Source organism: Hippoglossus stenolepis, chromosome 11, assembly GCF_022539355.2.
Source record: "Hippoglossus stenolepis isolate QCI-W04-F060 chromosome 11, HSTE1.2, whole genome shotgun sequence".
In the NCBI taxonomy this organism is placed as follows: Eukaryota; Metazoa; Chordata; class Actinopteri; order Pleuronectiformes; family Pleuronectidae; genus Hippoglossus; species Hippoglossus stenolepis.
Window position 1 is genome coordinate 3,250,713 of NC_061493.1, and position 15,301 is coordinate 3,266,013.

General features: G+C 41.8%; 1 protein-coding gene across 2 annotated transcripts; it reads right to left on the reverse strand.

Annotated features, from left to right (window-relative positions):
• Positions 1 to 4,909: 4,909 nt before the first annotated feature.
• LOC118117787 (olfactomedin-like protein 2B) lies at positions 4,910 to 14,391 on the reverse strand. Of its 2 annotated transcripts, none has more exons than XM_035170336.2 (9): positions 13,805 to 14,391; positions 12,383 to 12,655; positions 12,100 to 12,207; positions 10,119 to 10,283; positions 9,585 to 9,759; positions 9,099 to 9,458; positions 8,823 to 8,999; positions 7,943 to 8,139; positions 4,910 to 6,557 (listed from the first exon to the last, which is right to left on the reverse strand). In XM_035170336.2, exons 1-9 carry the CDS (start codon positions 14,099 to 14,101, stop codon positions 6,168 to 6,170), a joined length of 2,142 nt encoding a protein of 713 aa, XP_035026227.1. In that variant the 5' UTR covers positions 14,102 to 14,391; the 3' UTR covers positions 4,910 to 6,167. The 2 variants fall into 2 exon arrangements, with proteins under 2 accessions (XP_035026227.1, XP_035026226.1); XM_035170335.2 differs by having other exon boundaries at positions 9,570 to 9,759.
• Positions 14,392 to 15,301: the final 910 nt, after the last annotated feature.

Consider the following 15,301-nt stretch of genomic DNA (forward strand, 5'->3'; position numbering starts at 1 on the left):
TGTCAGCAGGGAGGTTGTTCCAGAGGACGAGGGCAGGAAAGGAAAAGGCAAAGGCCCTGCAGCCTGCTGACATCTTTTTAACAGACATACAGGAGCCCTGTATTCTGATGGAGCAAGGGAATTGAAGCTAAATTTGGTACTATTTCCCTTTTCTGGAATTAGTTACAATTCTAGCATTCTAAAGCATTTAAAAACTTTAAATATGTGGCCTGTAACAAAGTCCCACTATCTGCTATAGACAGAAAACATTGACTTTTATGCTTAATGTTTGAAAAAAGGCCTTCTTAGTGTTGTTATGTGCTGATCAAAAATGCATACAGGATCAAATGTAATATCCAGGCTGCTTTCACACATGCACTGAACTCTCCAGGATTTTCTCCAGAGGGGCTGTATGTGTGACCGTAAATATCTGAGTGAGAGCCTCTGCAGACTTCGCTCACTAGTATAAAGGTTTCTAACAGGCGACAGACACAGAAATGAAAAAACAAAGACGACTAATATCTCCAGATGAAAAGGTCGAGCCATACATGTAGAAGACACCGATGAAGATGTTAGGAAGTGTTTGATGATGAGATGATCAAAAATATGAGGGTTGTTGTTACTTGATCAAAGTGGTGTCAGTGTCCGGCCAGTGTCCAGCATCTCAGTTTCCCAATCAGTCCAGAAAGATACCTGGGGGGGGGGAACAGAAAACTGGAGGTGCCCAGTAGCACACGCAGTGACACAGGCTCACCAACACTGAACAGTTGAAGACTGAAAAAACCTCTGCTGAGGCTGCAGATCAGAGTCACAATCTGGAGACAACAGCATGAATCCATGGAGCCATGCTGCCTTGTGTCAACGGTCCAGACTGATGGAGGTGCTGGTGTGATGTGGCTTGAGCCTTACTGACCATGTTCATTCCTTTATGGCCACAGTTTTCTATCCTCCAAAAGAGTTCGGTAAACTTCAGTGACCTCCCCTTTGAATTAAAACAAGTTTTTATTCTGTATTTGAGCCCTGTCATTTTATTTGTCTGATGCCTTAGCAACTTTAAAGAATATTTGTGTCATACATTGTTCATTAATAAACTTCGGCAGACTGATTGAATGGTAAATGGTCTGTATTTATATAGCGTTTTTGATTAGGTTATTGTTCTCAATTTTCTGTACAAAATCAGCAGGTTACAGGAGAGAATCTTTGATGGGGATTTGATTTGTGTTAGGAATAAATTAGATCTACTTGAAGTAGGCGTCTGGTAGTTGAGGCCCATACCACATAACTACAAGGTCTATGGTTCAATACTCTGCCTGTGGACCCTTCTCTCTGCTCTTGTTTCCTGTCTTTGTCCAGACAGATCAGATTTCAAGACTTCAGTCTGGACTGCTCAGCAGAGCCATTAAAAAAGCAGAGATTTCATTTAAAACTGCAAATTTGCTCATGGTCTGCACCTGACTACAAGCACACTCTCATGAATCTGCTTCCTGTATATTGATCCAACGAAGAGTTACAGGAATAACAGTAGGAGAGCAACGGAGTGACATAATGGAGGATGTGAGTCACTTTAAAACCCTCAGCCCTGTGACTGCGGTTAGAGTACAAATAGTAAGGATTTCTGCTCAGTAAGCACTTGGGAACGGTCTGCTGGTGTGATTGGACGTACTGGAAAGGTGATTTTCACTAATTGTGGTCTCGGTCATTTCCCCAAAGAGTGTAAGAGTTTTTTGGAAGCAAACTGCAGGAGTCTGTCACAACTGCAATATTTGGAGATTCGTGCAAGAACTCCTTTTCAACTCTCCAGAATTAGCTAAATCTGTCGTTCTATTTCTCATTGCAGATAAGATTCTGGCTGCGGACAGACTTGGCAAACAAAGGGATTTTCCATATTGTGTGACTGGGGCTTAATAAACATCTTCTAACCTTCAAATATTTAAATTACTTTCAGTCCAATTCATCACAGTTTCTCTTTTAGCAGAACAAACGTGTTATATTTGTGTTGTCTCCGTCATTTTGTGTCAACCACAACAATATTTTTGTCTATCAATACTTCTTTCTGTCTGTCTGAGAAACGCAGAGTAACAAACCAGATGTTCTTATGTCTGTGGGACACATTAGCTCACTCTCCTGTCTCCCTCTCTTTTTCCTCTCCATTATTTTTCCACCGCTTTCCTCCTCTCTTCACCTCTGTTCTCACCATTCATGTCTCCTCTGCTTTCTAGTATTTCCTGTCTAGTGTCACTGAAGGTTTGGTTGGAAGCTAAAGCTGAGTCCCTGTATGTTGTAAATTTAACCACAATATTCAAACCACCGTGATCTCCTGATCTCCTCATTTATTCCTCACATTTTCATCTTTCACGACCAACAAAAGACATGTTAGATGTTTTTACTGTTCGGAGTTGGAGTCTGAGTTTGTCTCACTCTCTGGTAAGATAGACAACACTTAACACCAGTTCTTGTTAAAGGGATAGTTCACCCAAAAAAGAAAATTCACTCATTATCCACACACCACTTTGTTGATGGAGGGGTGGGTGAAGTGTTTGAGTCCACAAAACACTTTAGGAGTTTCTGGGGTAAACAGCGTTGCAGCTGAATCCAATACAATTGAAGTAAATGGCGACCAATTCTTCAAACGTAAAAAACAACAGAAAAAACATAAAATGCCTCTATACTGCTCCTGTGGTGTCATCCTAGTGTCTGTAAGCCCCGACAGACAGGCTGAGCTGGGCCTGACTACTTGGTGAGCAAACTGCAGTAGAAGCACAGAAGTGATAGAAATAGAAGCAAAGTTAGCAGTGTTAACAGTGTTGCCATTGTTAGAGACAGGTCTTGGCAAGTAAAACAATAAAGTCTGATACTGAACCTGCAACATTTCTGAAAATAAATAGCTATTAATGCAATTGCATTTGTTAGGAAGCAATAGCAAAACGTATTGACAATAACCTGAACTCTTCTACGTCTTTAATACCAGTGGAATATTTAACTCTTGTGGAACATCTGTTATAGACTCTTTAATCATCAGTTATGTAAATTTACATCTGTGTTCTATTATAATGATACAATCTGAAAATCAAATTGGGAGGGGTCGACTAACACGTGTTTCCTCTCTTTTTTCACTCAGGTCAAGATTGGACAGTTCCACAGTTCCAAGGAAAGTCTACATTGCACATTCCAACGAAAAATCAATAGAGGAAAACCATCTATGCTTTTTATTCCATCATACCTCGACTATTATATCACCCTCGTCTGCCTCAGCCTCCTGCACCAGACCACTACTCTGAAAATCTGCAGCGAGATTCAAAATACATATCACACCCACATACCAGTGTCAGCCATAAACCAGAAATCAAGCTTAAAGTTGTAAAATACAACCTTTATTTGTTTTTACGTTAAAATTCAAAGTTGCATGATCCTGTTTTGTCATCTTCTCTGTGACCTTTAACCTTCACATGCCTCCTTGCCATTTTTTCTCCTTTTCTTGACTTTCCTCCCCTAAAAACATGACAACCATGAACAGAGCATATCATGACACAACTTTTTTTTTGTTAGGTATGTTTTTGTGGCCATAGTTATTATTATGGGAACCAGAGAGGGAGTCAATGTCAGGAGGAGGTTGTGGTGGATGGATGAGTCAACAAAACACAGAACTGTAACGGAGGGCACCGCTGTTCACTTACCACTTGAAACCAAGTCATTGTTGTTTTTCTAAACATGACCTTTCCACAACCCTAACCACATGTTTAGTTTAGTAGCCATGACAACGAAGGCCCTCTAAACTTAACGCTTTATGCCCAAACGTAATAAATAGCCTTGTCTTAATCCTCTAATCATGATAATAAAAGTCTGGTTTGCCTGCTGCCCTATTTCAGGATGGTCATTTAGGTTGGAGGACTTGTTGCCTTCTTTCCCTTGTATGAACCTTTCTTCTTTCTTTTTTTCTTTCTTTCATTCCCCTTTTCACTGTCTTCCACTTCCTTGGCTAGAGTTAAACATAAATGACCTGTGAGTGAGACTATTAATGAACCAAAGGCCCATGATCTCCATGATAAACACCCTCCTTAATCTTCTATTTCTTTCTTCCTTTTTCTTTCTTGGTACAGATTTGTAGTTCATTGGTCAAGAATGCATATACAGATCAGATACCCCTGCTATCCGTGTGTGTGTGTGTGTGTGTGTGTGTGTGTGTGTGTGTGTGTGTGTGTGTGTGTGTGTGTGTGTGTGTGTGTGTGTGTGTGTGTGTGTGTGTGTGTGTGTGTGTGTGTGTGTGTGTGTGTGGTCCTCATGCTTTCAGACATTTAGATGAAGTGGTTTGAAAACTAACAGAGGACACACACATACATTCATACGACTCAGTGGGTCTTTTTGAGTATGGTTGACATGAATGGGCATCTTTCTGCTCTGCATCCTGCTTGGTGGTCACCCACCCCCCAACCCCTCAACCCCCAACCTCCAACCCACCAGACACCATGTGTCAGAAGCTGCAAGGATGACTGGACCCTTTCTTAACTCCATATTTGCTCACTAGCTTTGAAAACATGCAATTGTCCTCATTTTGATAATTAAAGTTGTTGTTTTGAGTTTATTAGAACTGATCCAATTTAAAGAGAACTGATCCAAACCACAGCTTGGAATGAAATACAAAGGTTGTTTGAGGTACAGTCATTTTTTGCACACCGGTCCATGGCTCTATCTGAATCTTTGCAAGGCCCTTAAACATGCAGAAGGTCTGGTGTGTGTCCTGAGTATTCAGTCAGAGCTGGGTCTTATTTTCCACCCTGGGATTATTCCAGTAGCTCTGCTGTTTCCAGGAAAACTAAATCAACCCCAGAAGTAATGTCCACAGCAAGCTGCACAAGACGGGCAGGGGAGTGGGACAGAAACACCATGAAAGGGAAAAAGAGATGGAAAAAGATTGGTTTTAACATTTTATTATAAATTAACGGACCAAAAAGTCTAACTTGTTGTACAGCAGTTGAAATCAACCTTGTCTGGGGAGCTGCATGTGGAGCATGTGTTAGCGTGAAATTAGTTTGGAAGGACTGAGCTTCAATCATGAAGCACTGACAGTAACGGGGTTAAGAGCTTCCATTCCCAGCTGTCCTAAAGCTCAGGATGGGAACATTATCTGACAGGCTCGACGGTAAATAGGCAGACATTCATTATAAAAACATACAGTATAGACTCATTAATACACTGAACCTGAAGAGATTGTGTGTCTGTATCTTCTTTCATTACCAGAAGATTATATATACACAAGTATAATATTGTGAGTGCTGCTCTGGGGGCATCTTGAGAATAAGGTGATTATAAAATCAGCCTTACAACCATATTTCCCAAAGGCGTCGTAACTGGCAATGCTCTTAGAAGGGATCATTTATTAACAGGGACCTCAAACCCATTTGTAAGAGGATAAGATCCTCTTCAGATGCTCCAGAACCTGTAGGAGAAAACAAACCTTCATGATTTATTTACATTTTTGTTCATTTTTACATCTATATGCTATTGTTGCTTATGTTTTATGTACAATGAGCAATAGTGGTTAGATTAGAAAACAAAACTAGAACAAAAGCACTAAATAACTGAACAATTCCCTTAAATTATGCTGATGTCCTCCTCTACTTCTGTCTTGTTCATATTCACGAAGTTTACACGACTCACTGCTGCTTTATTTTAGTTTTCATTAAAGTTAGATAACATCTGGCTCAAACAGCAGCTAAATCAATCAGAATTTACTTTCCTAAACTTCTATACAGTAACATGAATTATAAAGGGCAACAAGCTGAATGCTGTATTTTGCACTGATCGTTACGCTTCGTTTTCATACTAGAACATTCCAGGCTTTATGCTAAGGAAAGTTAAATGTATTAGGTATCATCTCCAGCACCCCTGACAGCTGAAGCCGAGAAGCTCTATAGTGCTGCTATGGAAATTTAAGAGCGTACAATGAAAACCGTCTTAACCTGGAGAGAGATCATGGTAAATGGGGCCCTGGCTGGTTAATACTGACTTTGGTGTGTGTGGTAGAGCAGCAGTTGAGGTTGATACTAAAATACATTCACTTAGACTGATCCATAAAAAACATTGATCTGTTCAGCTAATCTTCTGTCCTCAGCTTTGACTTGAACTCATCTATCCTTCTGTTGACCATCCCTGTTGCCATCACTTCTTCCATCTTGTGTCCATTCATTGTGCTAATAAGCAAAGATGACATCATACATCATCTGATGTCCATCATCCCAGGCGTACAGTTTCTTGTCCAATGGGCAGTAAGCCAGTTGTGAGGTGTGCGCGTGCATGTTCGTGAAGGCAAGGCTCGGCACGGTGTGTGTGAGCGTGTGCGTGTCGAAGGCATAAGTCACGTTGGCGTAGCGGTGCTCCATACTGTTCACAGCATAGAGCACGCCACAAACCAGGAAGCTATTTCCGTAGCGACCACGCCGAAGACCTGTGCGGAAGCTCCGTATTGGCTGAAGGTCGCGGGGATGGAGTTGGGTTAGCAGGATTACTTCCTGGTGAAAGCCCTCTGTGTCCAGAGCAGGGTAGAGTAACCACAGGCCAGACTCATCCACAGCAAACTCCACCTGGGAAAAAGAGAGCCACAAGTTTAACACCAGATTTTGTACCATCCATTTACACACCCACATGTATAAACATAGGACCCAGGTTGAAAAATACAAGAATTCAGCTTTAAAACCACTACAGTATATTCAATTTTGGGAAAATTGCTTTATACTACTTCTAGTGAGTGAGATTATTATTTATTTATTATTATTATTTCCATGGCTTATTTCTAAGCCTGGAGTTGGAGCTGGAGTCATGATTTGCTAAGTTTAGTCAAGGCAACAAAAACCCACCTTCCTCTGTGCAAAATGCATGACAATAAAAGTGTTTATCATAGTTAGACATATCACACCCAGATGTACTTAGCTCTCTTACCATTTGCCCCATAGACTCACTGTGTCGACGCCTACAGCAAGATAATAACTCGATGCAGCAAAACTTTCTGTGATTATTTAAAGACACAATAGAAATCTTTAGGTCAGAGCTGAACACGGCAAAGCTACTTTTAAGCTGTGATGCTGTTTGCAGGTGAAACCAACCTCCTAAGAATCTTAAATGAGCCTCAACATTAGACACTTTCAAAACTAACTTAAAAACACTATTGTTGTCCAGTGTCTTGAATTGATTGGTTTCTCTACTGCACTTCAGCTTCTGTAAAGTTATTTTTATGCCTGAAAGGCTCTATAGAAACGACATTGCCTTGCCTATCACCACCTGAATTCTAATAAGCATCGTCCGTACACAAACAACAATGTCTCTAAAACTATTTTCTATATTCATGGTTTTCATAATGGAAATATTCTATGTGAACAGCAAGCCAGGCACGGAGACTGTCTGCAGCTCCACACAGACTGACATTAAAACCTGAGCTCCCCATGTGGCAAATAAGTCACAGAGTGTTAACTCTGTGTCACACTGTCAAAATGTTTTGAGCTTCAAAGATGTTTATTACTTCTGCTGACTTTTGGATAGAGCAAGCTGTTTCCTCCTTGCTTCACGTCTTAAGGCTAAGCTAACATGTGCAACATCCTGTCTTTCTTCCCCTCCTTCCCTTACCCGGCTGAGGGCCTCTTGTGGCTCCACCCACAGACTGTATACAGGAAGCCAGCTCACCTGGTTCACTCTTCCTGAACAAAGAGACCTGGCAGGCCTCATGCTCAAAAGTTTGGTATGTGTGAATGAAAAATGTGAGTTTGCCATATTTGATGGTCAGTGAACAGATTTGATCTATAGTGTGTTGATGTATAGGTAATAGTTTTTTCTTTTGCTTTTGTTCCCTCTCTGACCTTTTCAGGTCCGTGAAGGGGTCCTGAGTGTGTATTCTTTGAGTAAATCATCATGCAGTGTCTCCTGTGGGGTTACATCACAATTACCATGCTCACGCAAAGTGTGCTACGAGTCTTACCTCAGTTTGCGTTCTGTGAGCTTGCTCCTCCAGTATCGCATCGTGCAGCGTGGTCCAGGCGGCGACATATCGGTGCCTCAGGTCGTATCTGATGACATCCCTGCTGAACGCACGGTTGTAGTAGAAAGCCCCATTAAACACGACGTGGCCCGTGCCGGTGAAACTATAGGGCAGCTTGTACGAATTACTCGCCTGACCTGAGCAGGATGAACAAGCAGAACACATGCAGCCGGTCAGAATTACACGTGACAACAAACGAGTGAAACAAAGCACAACGTGGATCCAAACAGGAGCTGCTACCAACAGGATACAAACACATCAGGTTTCGTCAAGTTGAATTTAAGACTTTTTAAGACCATAATGAAATTTAAGACCTATGTCAAGTATAATAGATACTGTAGCTGAGTCCCAGAATTACTTTACAATAATTGAATGTAAGGTGACGTAGAGGAGTAGAGAATAAATCTCGAAACTCTGCAATATCTAGCTAATCCATATCCATAGTCTTTCCCTCAGCCAGGCCGAATGTACTTTTATTAATTCTAACCAACCATCAGTTCCACATTAGTCTTGTTCTTGTTTTTTTTACGACGTGCTAGTAACAGTATCGTGGACAAAGAACTACAACACGGAGGCATTACAAACTAATCATAACTCCAAAACATTCAAAAAAAGCTATTTTTAAGAGCAACAAAAGAGACTTTTTGAAAAGGGTTCAGATTATTACATTTAGACTTTTTAAGACCCTGTGTGTAGTAGCACTGTAAAATATGTGTCAGAAAAAAAAGAAAGAGATAGGTTAACTTAAACTTAAACAGTTATTTCACTTCCACATACACACACACACTCACACACAAACACACAGAGACACACAAACAACCTGATTTGAAGGTGTCCATGTCTCTGAACTCTTGCAGGTTGTTGCCATAGAGCCCGCTGGTTAGGTAGATGACGTTGCCATGGCCGCGTGCATCTCTCATCCAGGCTCCGTCACTTAGGCCGTAGGAGTTGTGCTGGACCGGATCAGAGAGGCTGGCTACTGTGTCCTTACACATCCCTGCAAGAACACATGCATGAATCAGGAACATCACAGGATCTCAATTATAAATACATGCAATCACTAACTGATAAACTAGTGTACTATATGTGTCTCTACCAGGCTTTTTGGTGGTCTTCGGCTGGTCCTTAGGGCTCTCCGTCCAGCTAAGTCGTCTTTTGGGTTCCTGCTGAGACCCTGCCGTGGGAGGCGCATCAACAGGTGGACTTATATTGGAACTTGAAGCTTGTATGGTGGTGGGGGCTGGTTTGGCTGTAGTGGTGGTTTGTTGGGTGGTGGTGGGATGATCGGTTAGCGGCTGGGTTGGTGCTGGACTGCTTACTCTCCTTGATGCCTCCTTGCCGTCTGGTTCTGTGCTCACAGTGGGCGCAGGTCCTGGATCCTGGATGGGGAAAGTCCTGTCAGGTGGGAGCTGGTCAGAAATCAGTAAGTCCCATGAAGTATGTGCAGTCAGAGTCGCTGTGAGAGAAGGAAATAAGACAGGACATTTTTTAACATTTATTTTACTTCAGTCTCAAGTCACTGTAATAGTTGTTGGGATATCAATCATTAGAGATGCACCAGACTTACTATTCTTTGCCCTACCTCTGTCATTCGTCTTATAGCTCTCTTCTTCTGCCTTATAGAAGGTCATGCCCTTGACGACCATGCTGTTCTTCTCTTTGACTGGCTTTTGACTTGCTGTCTTGTTGCTGGTTGGCTCTTGTTGTTCCAGAATATCTTGCTGTTGGTTCTTCTTCAGCTGAACGTCATTATTCTTCTGCAACAGCACGAGCAACATTCAGTCCAGTTTATAAAGAATTTGGGCTTTTTTGCAGTTAATATGTTTTGGGATACAGATTAAAAAAATATGTATATATCTGTTCAGACACACATTTTCAAATAATGGGTATCATATCAAATCAAATTGAATTCTTACAGTCCATATTCACAAATCATAATTTGCCTAGTAGGGTTTAACAATCTGTATATGGTGCAACATCCTTCGTCCTTACCCTCTGACTAGTGTGAGGAAAAACCTTTAATAAGGGAAAACACAGACACCTCTGGGACAGTCACAAGTGAGGGATCCCTCTCCCAGGACGGACAGAGGGGCAATAGATGCGTGATAATGAATACCTGTTTGTTAGCGGAGGCAGGGGCTCGATTCTTCTGTCCTGTATGACTCAGATCAGTCACTTTCTTTTTCTTCTGCTGGGCCTTTTTCTCCTTCTCCTTCTCTTTTGCTCTGTCCTTTGCACGCTCTTTCTCTCTTGCTCTCTCTGTAAAGTTACGTGCAAAGGCCTGGAGCGCAAACACAGGATGACATTAAGGGCAAACATTAAACTTACAGTTACCTATAAAAGCACAATTTGCATTAAACTGTCTGCAAGCAAATCTACATACCAGTAAACAAGTGAATGGGCACAGATCCAATCCATTAGAATACAAACAGTTTATATTAGGCTGAAACTACATGTCTCACAGCCTGGTCACACATATGCAAATGTATCCGTAACCCTAACCTGAGGCGAATGTTCCCCTCAGGTTCACTTGCGTGGAGTTAAACTTTGATGAACTTTGACCTGCGATATTCCCTTTGCATTCACCTGTATGTGATCAGGCCCTTACACTTGCAAACCAATCAATCACACCGCCAATTAACTGATTGATTAGATGGGTTGGGTTGATGTAAAGCAACAGGAAGAGGCCACTGTTCTTCATTAACAAACCAAACAAGTAACAGTATCATCTATCAGTCATCGAGGTTAATAGAAAATATGGTCTTAATGGAACATGATCTTAACGGTCACCTTAATGGTGACAGATCTCCTGCTCTCTGGAGGATTTCACAACAGTCTCTAGAGTTACAGGAACTCCAGTAAAATAAAGGGAGAGAGAGAGATGAGAGATGAAAAAAGGTTTCCAGCCAGACACTGATTGAACGTTGCAGTTTATGGTCACAGCCTTAAACTCTAAGGAGTGACATTCCCTTTGTGCAAGGCAATCATCTTCAAATGAATCATACTGGAATCTTACCACAATGCAAAAAGACATACATGGGGATTTAATGGCATCTAGGGATCTTCAACCAAAAAAGATACATATGAATGTTACTAATTAGATTACATATATTTAAAATTGCAGTTAGTAATGAACATGAAGGCAACATAGATTAATCCATCCATTTTTTTTATACTCAGAGCTGCTATCTACCTCCTAATTCCACAAACATCTGTCTGTCTGAGGAATGCATGTGGGCTGCGGCCAATAATATCTGGCTCGTCTGCTCATTATGAGGATTTAATTTGTTTTCTTTCACCATATTGGGCTGACACAGAAATTCACGGGTGATCTCATGGCAGCAACATTCATATAATCACGCCCTCTTTGACAAGCTGTCTTCAAAGTATAAGCACAACATTCCTTTTCCCGTACTGCTCCATATTGATCTGAGTTAGAGAGCTTTTATTTCGAAAAGTTGCAAACTTGGGTCTGAAGATTGTGAAAATTCATACATACAAATTATGGAAAAATAACACCAGTTCAGTTCATCATTCAATCTTATCTATAAACCAAATACTTGAAGTAAAGCAAATCCAGTTTTCTGTCATGAAAAACATTGACTATAAAATCTTAATTGCAGATAAACCAGGTGGGTTTAACAAAAGGTTTCAAACGTCTCTCTGCACCAACTGTGTTTTTTATAAACTGACTGTTTATAAAAAAGCTCTGCACACAACGTCCTGCAAATAAGCACTGAAAAGTGACAGTATATTGTAGAACTGTTTGATGAGGACTCACTAATGATAAGTAATAATTCTAAAGTATAGAGCATTAGCACAGGACAAGCAAACAGCCCATTCCAATCAGACAGGTTTAGAACAGGCACTGCACTAGCGGTAGTTACACATTTTAGACAAACTTTAGTGAGAAAATCAAACTGAATGTTTGCACAATGAGGTGGATAAGTCACACACACACCAAGTGGAAATTACAGCTTTCATAGATTGGTGCATTGTGCACATGTATGTGTGTGTGTGTGTGTGTGTGTGTGTGTGTGTGTGTGTGTGTGTGTGTGTGTGTGTGTGTGTGTGTGTGTGTGTGTGTGTGTCCTCACTTTTTCCATGTTGTCCATCTTGGTCAGCAGTTTGGTGGTGACAGAGTGGAGCTTTAACAAGTCCATTCCATACAGAGAGCCCTCCAACAAGTCCATAATAGTTGCCAGCTTATCAGACAGAAGATGCGCGACACAGAAAAAAGAAGAGAGAAAGAATACGCTTTGATTGTGATTGTAAACAACATCTTTAACTAATGTTCAAACTCTGAACTACTTCAGAAGATTGTTTGACCTTTGTAGCCAATAGATATAGAATAACTTTCCATATCATACATGTTTCTACCTTTATGTCATCCTTGCTGGCCTCCTGCAGTTTTTTAAACCTGTACTCTCCCTCACATGGGTTGACAGCTGAAGGCGGCACCATGCACACACACTTCTTGCAGTCTGTTCCCTTGGTAACCGTCTCCACAGTGTAAAAATCCTGGGACAGCGATGTTGGGCCACTGTCAGGGATACGGCTGCAGTCAGAGCGCTTGATTGGTCGAACAATGCAGCGGCACACACAATCGGAGCCTGATGACACAGTCTTTACTTTGTCGTAATCACCCAGCAACTGAAAGAGAGAAGGACAGAGTTTGTGATTCTTGCTCTGTAAGAACTTTTCAACTCACTCTGATGGGAGGAAACTTTGAAGAAATAATAAATATGAATGTGGACTCAATGCTATGTATTATTATATGCTGTTTATTAGCTATAAGCACGTGAATGAGAGCTAAAAGGAAGGAGGGTAGCAGCATGAGTGATGATGTGCAGCTGCAGCAGTGGTGAGCTGCCTGGGAAGAAGAAAGACCTCATGCGTTTACAAACAGGGCCTTTTTGGTTTGGAGCTCTTACAGTTTGAAGGATATTATATAACCAACCGCCAGAGGGATGCAAACTGTTACCATGGTCACACACACACACACACACACACACACACACACACACACACACACACACACACACACACACACACACACACACACACACACACACACACACACAAGCTCTGGGCCTGATTTACCACGTCATTTAAGCTGAACTGACAAACTGTGGGAGTTTGGGCTGTGTTTAAATGGCAGAGTAAAAAGTGCTGTGTCTACATAACACAATCACTTTTCATACAGGAAATGAGAGATTGGAGATTTGCATCCCCCCAAAAAAAGTGCTTTGAATCCACATGAGGGATTTATTTTCGTGCTAAATGAAGTGAATGGAACTATTTTTTTGCTCCAAATGGGTTCACCACTGAGGAGTGACCTGACACACAAGACTTGAGATCAAGTGAGGTGTTATAAGAGAGTGGGAATTAAACTCTGATCTTTCCAATCATTCTCAGTAAAGGACAATTTATCTGGGTCATGCATCCATCTCCTCCAGGTACAACTACTGTAATAGGCCTACAGGCACCAGATGTTGGGGTATGTGTTGTGCAGATAATTCAGTTCATATGTGCTGTATGTTAAACACATTGAGAATACTCAATACATTAATAGATTAATTAATTATCTATACATTTTTACAACCGATGAACACATCTAATGAACTAGGATGATCATGTGAATTATACAGGAGGAAGAAATGTTAATTTGGACACATTGGATAGGTCTGCTCAGATTAGTGCCTCTCTACCAGTTTGAAGTGGATTAGTTGAACAAAGTTTGAGTTTTCTGAATGAAGTTTGGCGACAGATGAGATGTTTCCAGGGACACATGTCACTGACCTGGCTGATGATGTTCTCCTGGTTGTCCAGCTCATCCTCCAGAGGCTCGGCGGTGGGCTGCTCCACTCTCCCCTCTGCACCCGCAGCAGGAGCGTCTCTCCCCGCGGGCCGCTGCTGTTCCTCTCGGGGACCCGGCTCCGCGTTGGCCGCCGCCGCGGAGGGAGCAGCGTCCTGCTCCGCTTTTTGACCCTCCACCGGAGCGTCGGTCGGCGGCATCTTGTCGCTCCTGTCCGCCTCCAGAGCATCGAGTCCGGTCAGAGCACAACACAGGAGCAGCAGAGACAGACGGTGCCACATGTCTCCTGCAGCAGACTCAGAACAGCACTGCGAGAGGAAAGTAGTCCCAGGTAACGATCAGGCAGATCAGCAGGTCCAGGCAGCAGCGACACGAGACTTCCCCCAAAACAAAGCTGAAAAACTTCAGTCCACTGGTTGTGGACCAGCGTGTTATACAGTGAATGGATCCAAAAAGCAGCGGACAATGGAGCGGACCCGCCTCCAAACCACCGGTAAATACAGTGTGAGCTGCACTGAGCTGAGGAGAGAGAGGAGAGAGTCACAGACTGGGATCAGAAACTGTACTGGAGTCTGCATGTGGGCCTGGGAAAATCATTAAAGGAGGATTTACAGATGTGGTTTAGACTGAACAAAAGGGGGGGGTGAGATGAAGTCGACATCTCAGCTCAGTTAATCAGTAGGATAAGATAATATAAGATAAGATAAGATAAGATTAGATATCCTTTATAAATCCTACAACAGGGTAATTTGCAATGTTACAGCAGCAAGGACAGTCAAACATTGACATCACAGTAATAATATATTTATAAATGTAAGGAAATATAAAAAATCTAGAAAAATATTGATGGAATAATAACTAATATATACAGTATAAAGAGTATGTGCACAGTGCGAGAATATACATATGTATGTTTCAATGCACATTGAAATGGATTGCACATAAACCATTGAATTGCACTGACAGAAAAGGAATATTGCACAGTTAATAGAGTTAGACCTGAGTTAGAGTGCAGCCCATAGGTGAGTGTGGTCTACTGGGAGCAGAGCTGGTTGTACAGTCTTACTTCTGAAGGAAGGATCGACCCGTGACACCTCTGTCGCTGAAGGAGCTGTGATGGTGTCCTGCAGGGGGTGGGACTGGTTGTCCATCAGAGAAGACAGCTTCACCATCATCATCCTCTGTCCCACCACCTCCACTTGGGTGAAAGAATTAGAAATGAAGGGAGGATAACATTTTAATGTATAAAAATGGGGAAAAAAGAAATCTGTGTGTGTGTGTTCCTGAAAAAACTAATGGGGAATAGATAATGCTTTAAATTATTATGTATATATTGTGTATTACTGAAGCATCACAACAAACATGCTTTTCCATCTCAGTGTCGACCAGCAGATGGCCCTACGAGTAAGGCTGTGAGACTGTGTGTGTTTTGTGTGATGATGACAGTTGGTGAGACAACTGCTGTGACAAACTTCACCTAT

Excerpts from the sequence above, each read along its gene's own strand:
- LOC118117787 (XM_035170335.2), bottom strand. The coding sequence starts at position 14,101 with ATGTGGCACCGTCTGTCTCTGCTGCTCCTGTGTTGTGCTCTGACCGGA. Across the intron at positions 12,208-12,382 it reads CCAGCAAGGATGACATAAAG|CTGGCAACTATTATGGACTT; the intron begins GTAGAAACATGT and ends CTGTCTGATAAG. Across the intron at positions 9,000-9,098 it reads GAAGACCACCAAAAAGCCTG|GGATGTGTAAGGACACAGTA; the intron begins GTAGAGACACAT and ends GTGTTCTTGCAG.